Below are 15,743 nucleotides of genomic sequence, written 5' to 3' on the forward strand. Positions count from 1 at the left end.
TGCAGTTTCGCGCTTCGGAGATAACCGCACCTATCATTCGCTTCCTGCACGATTGAAGTCAGAGACTACTAGCGCTGACGCCCACCACTGCAATAGTGCTGCCTACTTATTGCTAACTGCCCCATCACGGTGGTTTAGTGACTAGTACTGTCAAATCTAGTCTTGGAGATCTTCGCAGCATATTTGTCGAATCTGCTCCATTCAGCAAGTCCAGCCGGTACTGTATTCTGAGTCACGTACACCAATCCGGGTACTACTTGCAACCATTTACAGGAAATACTACAAGACGATTTTCTTACCAGTATAAGACTGGAGCTGGATATTTTAAAGCAATTACAGTGTCAATGAAGTCCGTCTATTTCATCTCTTGTCGTATATCCAATACAGTCGTTAACTGATCCTAAGACAACATATTCACGCAATGGACCTAAAAGATATCAAAGCGACCTCCCAAGAGCAGGGCCAATTACATCAGAAGCTATGGGAGCTTAATCAAACATATACACCAGGGAACGTTTTGCCTAGTGCTAGTGACTTGTCGCGAGCCAGAGCATCCCTACCAGAGTCTCTTCCTGTTGAAGGAACGGGATTCGAAAGTGCCACCCAGCATATCCTTAATGACTTGGTCCCAGCCTTCAACCGCAGCAGCATAAGTCCTAATTATTACGGATTTGTCACTGGAGGCGTTACCCCGGCAGCCCTATTTGCAGACAATCTGGTCACAGCTTACGATCAGAATGTTCAAGTGCACCTTGCAGAGCATTCTATATCTACAGACGTTGAGGCCACTGCTCTCGGTCTGCTTTCCGATCTCCTGAACCTGGATCGACGCAGCTGGAATAACGGGACGTTTACCACTGGGGCCACGGCCAGCAATGTTCATGGATTGGCTTGCGGGAGGGAGTTTGTCCTCCGCGCTGCTGCTAAGAAGAGTGGAATCGATATTGAAAGCGTTGGTGAGTATGGCTTGTTTGAAGTCATCCAAGCTACTGGAATCTCTGGTATCCAAATTCTCTCGACTATGCCTCACTCATCATTGGCAAAGGCCGCTGGGATCCTTGGCATCGGCCGTGCCAACGTTAAGAGCATTTGTCGGGATAATCATTACCTTCAAATCGACTTTGAACGACTTGAAACAGAACTGAAAGCCAATAAGGCGAGTATCGTCGCCGTCTCCTGTGGAGAGGTTAATACAGGACACTTTGCAACGTCAAGCTTGGCTGAAATGAAAAGCCTGCGTAGCCTCTGTGACAAGTACGGAGCCTGGCTTCATGTCGATGGTGCCTTTGGAATCTTTGGACGGATATTGAACGGTGCCGAATTCTCCGCTATATCAAAGGGGTGCGAAGGTATGGAGCTAGCAGACTCCATCGCAGGTGACGCTCACAAATTCCTCAACGTACCATACGACTGTGGCTTTGTCCTTTGTCGCCATCCTGGTGAGGCCGAGAAGGTTTTCCAAAACGCAAATGCGGCCTACTTGTCTGGGGGGCAGTCTGGAGCGCTCTCAATACCTTCTCCATTAAACATCGGTATGGAAAATTCGAGACGGTTCAGAGCGCTGCCGGTGTATGCCTCACTATTAGCATATGGCCAGATTGGGTATCAGGAGATGCTACAGAAGCAAGTTCGGCTTAGTCGAATGATTGCAGGCTGGATATTCGATCATCCCAAGTACAATGCTTTGCCAGGGTTGGCAAGCAAGGATGAGTTGCTAGACCAGACCTACATCATAGTGCTGTTCAGTGCAAAGGACGATGAGTTGAACGGCAACTTGACCAAGGAGATAAATGCGACTTCTAAGCTTTTTGTGTCTGGAACCTCCTGGCAAGGAAGACCGGCTTGTCGCATCGCAATCTCAAACTGGAGGGTGGAAGAAGACAGGGACTTTGCACTTGTGACAGATGTCTTGGACAACGTGGCTGGAAAACTATAGAGATATGGCACGGTTGGACTTTTTGCTTCATGTCTGCTTCCATTGTACAATCTAATCTTAATATATACTAGCTACGGTTGCAATTCGAGGTTGAAGTTATTTCATTTCACAGCGTTTGCAGTCTAAGAGACATTCATCTTTCATCTTTCAAACCAATGTTGATATTTACTAGTTGTCACTGAACACCCCATTTGTGTGATGAGTATTTTGTTTACCATTACCTGATGGTTAACCAATTAGAATATCGCCACATAGTTCGTACGTACCATTCGTCTTTGCTCTCCAACAAATGCCTTTGTCCATTGTGAGAATCCATGGATGGTGATTTGATGACTAATCTGACATGATCATCTGCGACACAGATGCTCCGGCTCTTCTCTCCTTCATAAGCCTGCTGGTAGCCCGGCAGCATGGTGCCGTAATGAAAAGGCTTCCTTCACATCAGTCATAATGGTATATCGCGGGAAGCCTTCTAAATCATGCCAGCAGTGCCGCAAACGAAATATCAAAGTATGCCGGTTTCTACATTTCCAACTTCAGGACTGAGCCAGGCTCACACCTCTCACTAGTGCGATAAAAAGGAAGCCGGCTGCTCCCAATGTGCCCGCGCATGTTTAACGTGCTCAGGTTATCAAAAGCCAACGGATATAGTCATACTAAATGAGACCTCTACCACGGCTGAAAAGGTACTGAGGAAGCGATCTTCAGATCGACCAGTTTCTGCAGGGCCTCTATCAACAAACCTCCTTCCAACTGTATTGCAACGCGCGAAGCACCTGTATATCTCGCAATATGTCCAGGACACACCTGCAACGGGCATATACTCGTATATGCAGGTCTTTTACCCATCCAAATCAGACGACTATCCTCTTCTCGAAACCATGATTAATGCGCTTTTCATGGCCACATTCTCATGGTTGCAGGGATATCCCCCAGCTCTCTATTATGCTCGAAACAGCTATGGATCAGCTTTGTCTCTGACTCGAAAGGCGATCCAGTCACGAAAAGAGGCTTTGTTGGATAGGACTCTATTCTCGGTGTTGCTCATGAGTATATTTGAACGCCTCGCCGACGTAGAACAACGAGGGTCATGTATTCGCAACGGACATCTAAAAGGTGCCATTGAGCTGATGGCCTTGAGGGGCGATGGCCAATTTACAGACGATGGGGGCGCTAAGATGTTTTTGCATCTAACCGAGCTTGTTGTTCTTGATTGCCTTGCCAATGAAGTTGATATTCCACTTCAATTCTTGGCATTGCGACAGCAAGCTCTTGAAGCCGGTGCAGATACATCGTCACCAAGGTGGAGATTCTTGGAAATCATGGTACGGTATGCGCAGCTGGAGTACACCGCGAGATCGTCCATTTCCGCGGAAGACATAATCCATAAAGCCAAAGTACTTGACGAAGATCTTGATCGATTGTCCAGTTATTTGCCTTCTTTCCTTTCGAGAAGACAGATCCCCGAACCACCAAGCATTCCGTCAACCAAGCCGGATATATATCCTGACTATAATACACAGAGATGCTGGAACAACATCCGTGTTCTCCGAGTTCAGCTAATGAAAATTATACGCGAGCAATGTGCTCGGGTGTTGGGACATTCGGCCAATGATACCTGGGCCATGGCCGAACTTCATGAGTCTAACCGCCGAGTGCATTCCCTTGCTACAGATATATGCCTCTCCATACCTGGTACGGGGGCTAACAGCAGGCTTCCTTATGAGGTCTCCAATATCCAATCAGCAACTCTCTTGTTTCATCTATATGTGGCCAAAGAGCTTCTTCCAAATCCAGCTCAATTGAGGCTATCTATTCATGAGCGATTACAATTCGTGAAAGAGAAGCAGGCTCCTTCACAGCATAAGACACTGAAACACTTGCTACATGATGGTTATCAAAAGCCGCGAAACACATGGGAGATGTGGCTTTCAATCGGGAGAGAGGATTTTTCTATTTGATTCTGGGGTAATTCCACCTGCATCTGCCCAGCCTAGTACTCATTTAACTTCCTGGCCGCAGGCGGAAACCTCTCCCCTGCGACTGGATATTTCTTTAAAAGGACAGCAATCTTTGCAAGGTCATCATCAGTCAAGTCGACATCCTTCACGTTCTCAATAACCCTGGATTCAGATCTCGCACCCGCAACCGGGACAAAAAGCGGCATTCCAGGCATTCTGCTCTGCACTTTAACCCACGACAAAGCCAACTGAGCCGGAGTGCACCCCTTCGCAACCGCAATCTTCTCCAGCTCATCAACAAGCAGACGGTTCTTCGCAAGATTGTCGGATTGAAATCGAGGAAAGGACCGATGATGATCGTGTGCCGGCAAGTCGTCAGGGCTTTTGATCGTGCCAGTCAACATCCCCGCTCCCAGTGGTGTGTGCGCTATGATGGGGATACCAAGCTCCGCGCACGTCTCTGCGACCCCATTACGGAAAACATCCGTAGCCCATAAGCTCACCTCCGCCTCCAGCATATCAATCTTCGCAACGCTCGCCGCACGGCGAATAGTCTCAGCTTTCACTTCCGATAGTTGAATACCTCCAATCTTACCCTCCTCCTTCAACTCAGCTAGTGCCTTAATGCTCTCTTCAACTGGAACATTGGGATCAACTCTCGCACAGCCGAAAATGTCGATTTTCTTCTTGCCGTCCAGGACCTTGAGAGCGTTGTCCACGAAGCCGCGAAGTCCGGCGGGTGAGCAGTCCATAGCGAAGGTCTTCATGCTCGCAACGCCGGACTTTATCGAAAGGACTACCTTGTCTGCATCTTCAGGAAAAGCTGTGAAGTAGCGATTCATGAGGTGCAATGAGTTGTTTTCGGGTGTCCCATAGAAGTCTGCGCCATTCCATACGTTGACGCCGGCTGCCAGCGCTGCCTTGAGGACCTTGAATGCTTGTTCATCCGGTGTCACGTCATTTGCCAGGGTGAAACCTGCGATATGCTTTTATCAATATATAAGCTTTTCCAATGATAGCTCAAGTAATAGACAAGCCCCTGGACCACAATCACGAAAAAGCAAAGAGGGAAGGGAACGAGGGAAGGGAACGAGGGAGAACTCACGCATAAGCCCCAACCCATTCTGGGTGATTTCCTTTCCAGCGAGGAATGACATCGCTAGTAACTAGTAATAGAGAGGAATTTGCAGCCAGATGTATCAACAAGAAGAGGAATAAGTATGCCTGACTATTGAAGGCAAGGCAAAGCAGGTTGACGGGTGTATAGTATAGTATAGTATAGTATAGTATAGTATCCGGAAAAGGGAAACTCGCAGCCAAACTACTCTCCCTGATGCTATTGTAACAACCGAACCCCTCATTATTGCAGAATCACCACCCTTTATATACCCCTGATTCTTAGCCATCAGGTTCTTCGACGTCCGGAGATAATTTGTCTGAAGTCCCTCCATCCCCGGCGTTTACGAGTAAAGTCCGGGAGTATGCCGTCATGACCAGCTGGTTACCCAATTAGGTTTAGTGGATTAGAGGGCCGTCCTTGAAGAGGGCCGTCTTATTCATATGCAGATGCGGAGAGAATTCGGTCCAAATCAATTCAAAAAATAATCTAGGTGCTTAATTTGCACACTATTATTATGGTGTCAATGGTCTGGTGTTAATTGTGGACTGGGTGCTTGGGTTGGTCCTGAGTTCAACTAGTATGTTGTTACCGCTCCTTGGTTATATATTTAGTTGTGTTCATCTGCTCACACTGTGCCACACAACGCATCAGATGCTTTTCTGTAGAAGATGAAGAATTTACATCTAACTTACACTGCCAGAAAGGACTAGATCCAAGCATATGCCCAATCGATGTCAAGTCAGATGAAGGGTACTAGGTCGCGAGCATTCGTAAAAGTGACACGTTGAAGCCAAAAATGTTCTAATGTAACTATGCAAGGTATATGTATATCACCTGCGTCTTCCAGCACCCCCAACATTGTCACCCCGATCAGCAATGCTAACAACCTCTCCAATACCAGCTTCTTCCTGCTCATCCTCCAAAGCCATGACCTCTTCTCTGCTATCCCACCACTTCTCTTCTGCCATGTTGAATGCATCCTTTCGTAGCTCCTTGATGTTCTTTTCCGTGGCGATGCCCTTCTCTTTCAATGTCTCCAACAGGATACGCTGCCAGTCCTCGCCTGTGCGGCTGAAGTAGTCACGCAAACTTTCAAACGGACGAGGCAGAGGCCTGCTATCCTGTACAGAGGGCTCTCCCTCTTGCTCCTCCACTTCCAGATTCTCCATATCCTGGGTGACAGAAGGCACGGTTACTTCCGTGGGGGCGGGAGAACCAGTGTCCAGCGACATCGCGTCCTCCTCTTCCTCCTCCTCTTCGAGATCCTCCTCTTCATCGTCATCCATCTCCTCGTCGCTGTCTGCTTCGTTGAGAAGGTGCCAGTTATCGGGCTCGTTGTAGAAGATCTCCTTGACGCCATCGAGCTTGACGAGATCGATTGAATACATGTCGTTGAAAGTGAATTCCCGATCTCCCTTCTCGAAAGTGCCGCCGAAAATGTACAGGGTATCATCCTGAACGGCCAATTGCGCGTTGAATCGCTGGTGAGGCATCTCGAAGCGCACGATCGCAGGCTTCGCTGGCTCCTCAGGCTCTTCTTGCTTGGGTGTCTCCGGCTGCAGGTCATCGTCCTCCTCGCTGCGAATACCCTTCTTAGCCTCAAGAGCCTTCAAATTCTGCAGAAGCTCCTCCTCGTCAGCCTTGCTGCGGTCCTTAGACTTCATCTGGTTAGCGACCTGCTTCTTGCCTGGCGCTCTGGGCCGGCGGAGCGTCAAGGGGAAGAAACGGTTCCGGTCGGTGTTCCAGGCGAACATGGTATCAAAGAATTCACTGTCAATGCCTTCCTCACTCAATTCAACATCGTGGACACCACCGAACATGATGCCACGTCCCTTGTGGTATGCCATCGTGGCACCGGCACGTGGAGGGTTGGGAGAGTTGGCGGGCTTCTTCCGGCGCTCCCAGCGGACGGTGGGCGCAGCATTGGCAGGAGCTTCAGGACCCGGGGGAGTAACCCGGAGGAACCAGGTGTCCTGGTGCACCATGGGCTTCATGGTCATGCGCTGAGGGCCACCCTTGACGGGCTTGCCGTTGATTCCAGTGGCCGCTTTCACACGGGAGTATCCACCGTAGAGAACGGCACCGCTTTCGTGCGGCAGGAAGGAGAAAGAAGACCGGGGGTCGGGCTTCTGGGATGCGGTTGGAAGCGTTGGGTTAAACCAAGTGTACTTGGAACAGTCGTAGATCCACAGGTCTTGGAGATACTTGGTTTGTTGCGAGGTGTCCTGGAATCCACCAAAGAGGATAATGTAGTTCTGCCTTTTGGTTAGTTTCAATTTAGGTTTCCTGGGCAGGATAAAGTACAGACCTTGTAGTAAGTCATTCTGTGACCACTTCTGGCCGGGGGACCCTTGCCCTTGGAGTCCAGACGGGTCCATTCCCTTGTCGAGGGATCAAGGTGCCAGAAGTCGTTGTAGTGGTAGAAGGTGCCCTGCTTGGGGGAAGAGAACTCTCCTGTTCTGAACATCAGTACTCTGGAAAATATTATAGGCTTAGTCTGAGCCATATACTCACCACCGAACAGATAGACACCTCCTGTATTGCCACCACGGCACCACGCATGTCCACTGCGAGGGAGCGGACTATTAGGACTGGTGACTTCTCTCCACTCCGCGCGGTCGATGTTGTAGACGAAGAGGTTATTGAAGAAAGTGGCAAGATTTCCATCGAAGTACTCTCCACCAAAGACCAGCAGTTCATTGCGATTGGAAGGAGAAGCCAGAACAGTTGCAGATGACCGAGGTGTCGGCGGCCCTCCCACAACCTCAGTGACCTTCATGAACTTGGCTTGTTCCTCAGCATATTGCGCAAGGATGGCGTCCAAGTCGGCATCTTCGACATCACTATCGGCGTCCTTGTTCTTGCCCTTGCCCTTCTTCTCCTTTTGAGCAGCCTTCTTGTTCTGTTTTGCTGCTACACGCTCCTTGTGCTCGGCGGACTTCTTGTTCTTCTTGCCCATGGTGGACGAGCTTGAGAGATACTGGGGTGGACTTTTGGGCTCTTTTGCGGTTTCTATGAGACCGAGGGTATGATGTGGAGCTTGGATGCTCTTTCCAATTATCGCCCTCTTATCGGTGGAGTTATTGAGTTGATATTCTATTTACTACAGATTCTCTCCATTTAGCGCGGGGTTTTTCTGGGCCCAGAAAAAAAATGTCGGCATGAAGCCCCTCTTATTTTACCGTGTAAAACCGTTACCATAGTCTCTGAGTGACCAAACTCTCATGTAAAATTGGGAGTACAGGAGGCCAAATAAAGCACATACAAATATAGCATATATGTAGTGAGTGTTTATTGAACCAGATTATTGACTCCAGCATAACCTGTATGTGACATACCTATATGCTATGGTGTTATGCGATGTTGATGTTTCCATGGTCTGGTAATGAAACATATTATTAAAGAAGATCATTCAGCATCATAATTCAGACTGACAACAGCCAATGCTGTATATTGTCCTCTGATACTATGCGGCTATTGCAATATCGCAGCAATTTGTAAAATATCTCGTCGCATACCATTGCCTTGACACCAACGATGCTACTCAACTTCGAAGAGGGTAAGTAATACCGGGTATCATAATTGGGAGTGGCATGGATTATCTATGTCCTCACCGCCCACGTGATGACGCGCCGGAACGCGTCTAGACAAGGCCGTGGATTCGCCGAACTGAAAGCAATTGGATAGACTAGTAGTTGCTCGGCAGCTAGTCTAAACGCCCTTTGTGATTGTTATGTTGCGACTCGTCAATGGAAATCATGCTCACAAGCATACGGCCTTATGACTAAAAACAATTTAGCAGCCCACCTCAAATGGCTGTTGCAGCAGGGCCCTGCGCTATACCCCTCCTTATCTCCGTCCGCGCACGAGTATCACAATAACACTGCCGACCGAAATCAACCTACTGCGCCGGTGCCACCAGCGGGGGCCTTAGCGCACCAGCCAGACGATATCACCATCGCGATCGATGAATTACAACCGGAAGTCAAACCAGCAGAGACGGGCCATGTGGACGAAAAAGCGGAGGTAGATTCGGACGAAGAAATGGCGCGATTGCTTCTTACTCCGGCCTCCGCACGCAAGCCGCGGATGCTGAGTCTATCAAAGGACGCTGGCGCACCCACTCCGAAACCTCTCAAAAGTAGCCAGTCTGTGAAGTCGCCTTCTAAGGGAAGAGAGAATGGTCTGGATAGAATTATCAAAGGTACAGTGAAACGGCGCGCCTGTCGTTTTTGGAAATAAACTAATAAATTACTCCAATAGACAAGCAAAGTCCCCGGTCTCCATTGCGCAGCCCTAAGGCGTCCTTTTTGACACCATTTGGATCGAAGCGGCCATTGAACGCAAAGTCACCACTCTTCGATTCCGACATTGATACGATTGACTTGACTGGCGACTTGAATCAAACCACGCTTTCGTCTGATACTTTCGATGGGTTCGAGGAACCGCAACGATTGTGGACCGAAGACGCTGCATCCCGAAGAGAGCCTCTTGAAAAGCGTGGAAAGAAGCGTAAGAGCGACGAATATGTGTCAGACCTTGTTTCGCCGCGAAAAAACGGCTTAAAATCGCGCTCGCCATTGAAGGCTGTTGAGCCTACGAAGACTCCCCGTTCTACCTCGACGCGTCTTCAACCCGGAAAATCACCTCGCACGACCAGAAAGGACACTATATCCCGGGCTGATGGTCCATCGGGCCTTCCTTCGCTTTCACAGAGTTCTCGCTTGGGTCATGTTATCGCTGACTCCGATGATGACGACGGTGATGAGAATCTGTTCGATGACTGGGTTCCTGATGGAGACGGCCCAACATTGAACTCTAACGAATCACTCTACCCGATCCTGCCTAATCAAGATAGCTCAGATGAGCACGCAGCTCCTAGCCCTGCGAGAAAGAAGACTCGTGCTTCCCCACGGGCGTCGGATGCTATGGATGTCGTCCCCTCCAGTGTTCGTCCATCTAGGAAGGACACCCGCATCAGTCCTAGTCCAGTCACTCATGTGCCTTCTACTACCGATTCGCCCAGCTCTCAGCCTCAGAACGAAGATGTGGCCAAGTTTTTGAGTCTCTCAGCAGGCTCTCTTGAAGGAGCCATTGCAACCCTAAAGAGCACTCTGACGAAGAATTCTGAAATAGTGTATGAGCGAGCAATGAAGGGAGAACTTGCACCTGGATTGATCGCTGAAAACAAGGCCCTTACGGATAGGATCGAAGCGATTGGCTTGCTCAAGCAGCAAAGGATTACCTATCAGACATATGATACGAAGAGGAACATGCTCAAGAAAAGACTCATGCAGGTTATAACACAGGGCGGCGATCCGTCCGATATGCCAGAACTTGTGGAAAGTCGAGAAGCAACAACTCAGCTGCAAAGGGTTGAATCAGACATACAACATCTGCTAGCACGATCTAGGTTGCTGTCTATTCCATCACTGGATGCCCGCCCACTTCGTTATAAGCCAGACCATCCGACCCCTTTGTCACGCCCGTCGTCTTTGTCAATCAGTGCAATGGATGACACAGTGATTTCGGGCGCCTCCTCGCGATCGCATGCACGGTCAACAGTAGACTGCAACCACTCTCGTTCCGAAATATCCACTCGGGTATCAGATCTGTCTTTCAAGAACACGAATGGGACCTCGAGCCTTAGGGCTTTTAACTACGATGACCCGACGACACTGGATGACGATGATGCTTTTACTCGGACTATGGGCTCCCCCACGCTACCTGCAGAAGAAGCGGATGAATTCGACCTAGATGACGAAGATATGCTGGAAGCTGCTGGGTTCCTTGACGAAGGCCATTCGTTCGCAACCGACAACCACGGGCTTCAGAACCGCAAGGTGTTTGCTGAAACTTCCGGAAATGTTTCACGCGCTCCCCTATCGCAACCAAAGTCCCAAGGCCATAACGCCCTCTGGAACCAGCATCCATGGTCCAAGGACGTCAGAAATGCGCTGAAAGATCGGTTTCATCTTCGTGGGTTCCGCCTCAATCAACTCGAGGCTATAGATGCGACGCTTAGCGGGAAAGACACATTCGTTCTGATGCCTACTGGAGGAGGCAAGTCTCTATGCTATCAACTGCCCTCTGTTGTCACTTCCGGCTCTACAAGAGGAGTCACGATCGTGATATCCCCCTTGCTCAGTCTGATGCAGGATCAAGTCTCGCATCTGAATAACCTGAATATCAAGGCTTATCTGTTGAACGGAGAGACTCCGAAGGAGCAACGGCAATGGATCCTTAGTACGCTATCAGGCTACTCGGCGGAGGAAGATATCGAATTGTTATACATCACACCGGAAATGGTCAATAAAAGCCAGGCCATTACGAAAAGCTTGGACAAGCTCAATCGCAGTCGGAAGCTTGCACGTATCGTAATCGATGAGGCGCATTGTGTCAGTCAGTGGGGACATGATTTCCGCCCCGACTATAAAGAACTGGGAGAACTCAGGAATCATTTGCCCGGTGTGCCAATGATGGCGCTGACTGCGACAGCCACCGAGAACGTCAAGGTGGATGTTATCCACAACCTAAAGATGGAAGGCTGTGAAGTGTTCTCTCAGAGTTTCAACAGGCCAAACTTGACGTACGAAGTACGGATCAAAAAGAAGGGAACGGAGCTTCTGGCCAGCATAGCCGATACTATTAAGACCTCCTACGCAAACAAATCCGGCATAGTCTATTGCTTGTCGCGCAAGACATGCGAAAAGGTCGCGAGCGGTCTCCGGGATGACTATCGCATCAAAGCAGAACACTACCACGCCGGCATGGATTCAGGAGAACGTGCGAAAATCCAACAAGCTTGGCAAGCTGGAAGGACTCACGTTATAGTGGCGACGATTGCGTTCGGAATGGGCATCGACAAACCTGATGTGCGTTTTGTGATCCATCACAGCATTCCCAAGAGTCTGGAGGGATATTATCAGGAGACAGGACGGGCTGGCCGAGATGGCAAGCGGTCTGGCTGCTACCTCTATTACTGCTACAAGGACACGAGCACTATATCCAGCATGATCGACAAGGGCGAGGGCAGCAAGCAACAGAAGAATCGGCAGCGGCAGATGCTCCACAACGTCGTACAATACTGTGAAAACAGAAGCGATTGTAGACGAGTACAAATTCTTGCCTACTTCAACGAATATTTCCGCCGACAAGACTGCAATGCTTCATGTGATAATTGCAAGTCCGACTCTGTCTTCGAGCTCCATGACTTTTCACAGTACGCTGCCTCTGCAATCAAGGTTGTCCGGCACTTCCAAAGCATCGAAGAGAAGGTCACTTTGTCGTACTGTGTGAACATCTTCCGGGGAAGCGTGAAGAGGTTCAGGTCTCCACAACACCGGCAGGCCCCTGGCTATGGCGACGGTTCGGGCTTAGAGCTGGGTGAAGCAGAACGGCTGTTCCATAGACTTCTGAGCGAGGGAGCTCTTGTTGAAGAGAATGTTGTCAATGGCAGTAAATTTGCCATTCAATATATTAAAGTGGGACGGCGTGCCGCTGAGTTCGAGAGTGGGCGGTGCAAACTGAAACTTGACGTGCGAGTCTCACCGAACGGAAAAGCCAAGAAGTCCAATTCTGGATCACGAGCTGATGGCGGCAACAAAGAGTATCAACCGCAATCCACAAACGTCTCGTCCCCTGTACAAGCGGCAAATCAACGCCGTCTATCTCGGTTTTGTTACCAAGGAGGTGCAGGCGACACCACGGACGATGACGCAGACAGTGATGGATTCGAAAGAATCCGAATCGCCGGCAAGCCAGCACAAGAGAAGAGGCGTACTCCTGGGCCGCCAATCACCCAAGACCGCCGATTTGAGCAGCTGGACCCTCTGCACAAAGCGGTTGCGGAGGATTTCATGGTCTACGCCAAGAATTATTGTCAGGATGTAAGTGATTTTCCATATCGAGGGACCTATATAAGTTGCTAATAGCCAAACAGCTGGTCATGCAGAAAGGCCTCCGCAACCAACCGTTTACTGACAGCGTCCTGCGCGAGATGGTCATCGTCTTCCCCAAAGGTGAGAACCCTTTCATGATAAGTATGAGCAGAACTAACTCATGTTCAGATATGGCGGAACTTGCCACAATTCCTGGTATTGACCCGGACAAGGTGAACCGATACGGAGGCCAAATCCTGAAGCTTGTGCGCGACACGCAGCGCCGTTATGCAGAGTTGAAGAAAGAGCAAGATGACGCTGATGGGGTGGTTCCGGATCCCAACCATCACAACGTTATCAACCTTACCAGCACCGAGGACGAGTTCAGCGATGGCGGAATCTTTACTGATCATCCTTCTACGTTCAATGTGGACGAGAATTTGTCTAGTCGCTATTTCTCTACCCAGCACACCGCTGACCTCGACTCTGACGAAGAGGATGACGGCCCTGGAAAGTCTAGCAGACCCCGGGCTCGGAAGCGTCAAACAACCAAACGCCCTCGCCGCCAAAACGCCGCCCCCAGATCCAGAGCAAAATCGACGGGAGCCCGCAGAAAATCTGGTGATCGTGCTGACAACCGCTCCTCTGCCCCTCGGAAAGCGACCAAAGCGAAACCCTCAACTAGTCGAATAGGGATGATGCCCATCTAATGGCTATTCAAGTGCCGAATACCTCGGCTTTGTGATGAACTTTATGGTATATGCAGTGGCACTTACGGGCGTTGATTCCTTAATGCATGTATAGGCGTTATGCTAATGGGGATATCAAATGCTGGCATGAATACTGTATTAGGCGCTTTGGCTTTTTTCTGACAGAATATATACAGCCTTCTTTCTTTTAATTATAATCTAATAAGCTATGTAACATACGGTAAATCATCGTGAAATCATTCAATCGTCTAATGAGCGCCCAAAATCAATCAGCCTCAACCGTCGCGCATCACGAGGATGAAACTGGGCGACTTTAGCCCTGACCAAAAACCGCGATGCGGCCGACTCTCGGGGCAGATCGATATAGGAGGATCCTGCCTCCAACAAAGCATCAAGTAGATTGCGCATTTCCAGAGCTGCAGCCTCTCTGCGATTAGCTGGTTGATTGTCCCCTTGCCCAGACTGGCGCGGGAGAATCTCGTCGATTCGGCGCTGTCCAGCATCCGGATTCGCTGCCTCTGGATTTTTAGGCTTCTTCGGTTTTCCATGGCTTGTATAGCCTAGTTGCAAGGTCGCATCCGAGACCTGGGCGGCGTCACCCACCGTGGGGCCGCCGAGGGCTTCGGCAGCAAGCATGGACGCGAGGGTTTCGTCCACAAAATTATAGAGGACGGTCTTCATCTCCTCTGTTGCTTGGTCAAGCTCTTTCTGCTTTTCTTCTTCTTGCTGCGCTAGTTCACGCGCTAGCTGAGAAGCGGTCTTCTTCTCCTTGGTCGTCTTCTCGCCGCTTATGGTCTGGATCCGCTTTCGCAGACCATCCCGGATCACTTGAGCGTCTCGGAGGTTTGCCTCCTCTGCTTTCAAACGCTGACGGTTGGATGAGAGATTTTCTGCCGTTATGGAAACAGACACCTTGGTTTCTTTGACTAGACGCGATGTCTCTTCGAGTGCTAGCAAAGAAGGTAGGGGTGAGCCTGAGGCTGGGAACTCGGTCTCTGATTTCAGAAGCGAGTCGTAGGCTCTCTTGGCTCTTTGTACTTGGGCCACACGCGACCAAGTATCTGTGCCTATTTTGGAGAGATCGAAGGAGTTGACCTCGCGCAGCTGGGCGATGTGTTAGGGGTTTGATTACATGTTTGGGATGTATACGGGGGAGAGTTATCCTGGGGTGGGTACATACCCTACGCAGATCATCTTCTTGACGCTTGACTTGATCTTGAAGTTCTCTTAGAGTCTCGTCCAACTTTCTATTGTACGCTTGTAGAACTGCTGGACTGATTTCTTGGTTCTCGTAGAAGTCCTCGGCGCGTTGGCGCTTCTCTGCGAAACGCTGGACTTTTTCGACGGATTCTTGCGACACGTCCATTGCAGAATGGGTTTGAGTAATTTTCAATGAATGCGCCTGTAATTTTTAGTCCTCGCTATGCATCCAGTTGTCTCACGAGCCAACTAAACGAGGGGATTTGTATAGACGAATGAGGGATTGGCAGGTGTTTTGCAGGCCGGGAACACGTGAGGGATGTTCCGGAAAGGGGATAGCGCGGGAAGAGCGAGGATGCGCGACTGAACCTCAACTCAACCTTAACGTCGCTTCTCCCTCTTCGTCCTTCACCGCGACAAGCTCGACTTCCTTCACCCATCCACTTCCCCTCTTATCCCCCTTTTGATCATCGCGCGTTTACTCGCCACCTCTATTTTTAACCTGTCGCTGTCGTCTCATCGACCTCTCGTCTCTCCCACGTCTGCTATTTCAGCGTACCTGGGGTGATCGTGTAGAAGACCCGCCCGTCCTCAACGTCTCTCGACCCACGTCGCGTCTTTCAAAGGCAAGAAAAAGGATAGTTTGGGCGTCGGATACTGCTAAAAAGGCCTCGTTTTACTTCTCGTTTTCTTTTTACTCCTCTCCCTTCCACGCTTCCCTCCGCCTTCCAACCCATTCGGACCCTGAGCACATCTTCGTCCACCGTCCAGCACCCAATCTCTCCTGCCCTCGTGCCCGACCCGATTGGTTTCCATTTTTCCTTCTTCCCTCTACCTTGCACTGCTTCACTCTGAAGCTTTCTCGCTCCAAGTCCAACCTTCAAGGCCTCGTGGCAACCCCAGACCTTTTCACACTTTCCTCGTCGGCTCTCCTTT

General features: G+C 49.8%; 6 protein-coding genes across 6 annotated transcripts; 3 read left to right on the forward strand and 3 right to left on the reverse strand.

Annotated features, from left to right (window-relative positions):
- Positions 1–5: 5 nt before the first annotated feature.
- On the forward strand, positions 6–2,090 carry BO88DRAFT_406001 (pyridoxal phosphate-dependent decarboxylase family protein). Its single transcript, XM_025707044.1, has 2 exons — positions 6–349; positions 406–2,090. The coding sequence occupies exon 2, from the start codon at positions 422–424 to the stop codon at positions 1,934–1,936; it is 1,515 nt and encodes a 504-aa protein (XP_025561375.1). The 5' UTR covers positions 6–349; positions 406–421; the 3' UTR covers positions 1,937–2,090.
- Positions 2,091–2,386: 296 nt separating this feature from the next.
- On the forward strand, positions 2,387–3,897 carry BO88DRAFT_455064 (Zn(II)2Cys6 transcription factor domain-containing protein; the record flags this gene model as incomplete). The annotated part of the gene is made up of 2 exons (XM_025710847.1): positions 2,387–2,446; positions 2,506–3,897. The coding sequence occupies 2 exons, from the start codon at positions 2,387–2,389 to the stop codon at positions 3,895–3,897; spliced, it is 1,452 nt and encodes a 483-aa protein (XP_025561376.1).
- A 32-nt stretch (positions 3,898–3,929) lies between these two features.
- BO88DRAFT_455065 (aldo/keto reductase family protein) lies at positions 3,930–5,054 on the reverse strand (the record flags this gene model as incomplete). Its single annotated transcript, XM_025710848.1, has 2 exons — positions 3,930–4,873; positions 5,003–5,054. 2 exons carry the CDS (start codon positions 5,052–5,054, stop codon positions 3,930–3,932), a joined length of 996 nt encoding a protein of 331 aa, XP_025561377.1.
- A 576-nt stretch (positions 5,055–5,630) lies between these two features.
- On the reverse strand, positions 5,631–8,133 carry BO88DRAFT_391220 (putative Kelch repeats protein). The gene is made up of 3 exons (XM_025704993.1): positions 7,532–8,133; positions 7,326–7,471; positions 5,631–7,272 (listed from the first exon to the last, which is right to left on the reverse strand). Exons 1-3 carry the CDS (start codon positions 7,974–7,976, stop codon positions 5,848–5,850), a joined length of 2,016 nt encoding a protein of 671 aa, XP_025561378.1. The 5' UTR covers positions 7,977–8,133; the 3' UTR covers positions 5,631–5,847.
- Positions 8,134–8,554: 421 nt separating this feature from the next.
- Positions 8,555–13,784, forward strand: BO88DRAFT_489074 (RecQ family helicase MusN; the record flags this gene model as incomplete). Its single annotated transcript, XM_025712668.1, has 5 exons — positions 8,555–8,576; positions 8,817–9,221; positions 9,281–12,906; positions 12,960–13,038; positions 13,087–13,784. 5 exons carry the CDS (start codon positions 8,555–8,557, stop codon positions 13,605–13,607), a joined length of 4,653 nt encoding a protein of 1,550 aa, XP_025561379.1. The 3' UTR covers positions 13,608–13,784.
- Positions 13,785–15,049, reverse strand: BO88DRAFT_391226 (uncharacterized protein). Its single transcript, XM_025704994.1, has 2 exons — positions 14,788–15,049; positions 13,785–14,711 (listed from the first exon to the last, which is right to left on the reverse strand). Exons 1-2 carry the CDS (start codon positions 14,971–14,973, stop codon positions 13,848–13,850), a joined length of 1,050 nt encoding a protein of 349 aa, XP_025561380.1. The 5' UTR covers positions 14,974–15,049; the 3' UTR covers positions 13,785–13,847.
- Between the last annotated feature and the right edge of the window lie 694 nt (positions 15,050–15,743).

The sequence above is a fragment of the Aspergillus vadensis genome, assembly GCF_003184925.1.
Source record: "Aspergillus vadensis CBS 113365 unplaced genomic scaffold BO88scaffold_16, whole genome shotgun sequence".
Lineage (NCBI taxonomy): Eukaryota > Fungi > Ascomycota > Eurotiomycetes > Eurotiales > Aspergillaceae > Aspergillus > Aspergillus vadensis.

Excerpts from the sequence above, each read along its gene's own strand:
- BO88DRAFT_406001 (XM_025707044.1), top strand. The coding sequence starts at position 422 with ATGGACCTAAAAGATATCAAAGCGACCTCCCAAGAGCAGGGCCAATTA.
- BO88DRAFT_391220 (XM_025704993.1), bottom strand. The coding sequence starts at position 7,976 with ATGGGCAAGAAGAACAAGAAGTCCGCCGAGCACAAGGAGCGTGTAGCA. Across the intron at positions 7,472-7,531 it reads AGGTGTCTATCTGTTCGGTG|GAGAGTTCTCTTCCCCCAAG; the intron begins GTGAGTATATGG and ends TGTTCAGAACAG. Across the intron at positions 7,273-7,325 it reads ACAGAATGACTTACTACAAG|AACTACATTATCCTCTTTGG; the intron begins GTCTGTACTTTA and ends ACCAAAAGGCAG.
- BO88DRAFT_391226 (XM_025704994.1), bottom strand. The coding sequence starts at position 14,973 with ATGGACGTGTCGCAAGAATCCGTCGAAAAAGTCCAGCGTTTCGCAGAG. Across the intron at positions 14,712-14,787 it reads AAGAAGATGATCTGCGTAGG|CTGCGCGAGGTCAACTCCTT; the intron begins GTATGTACCCAC and ends CACATCGCCCAG.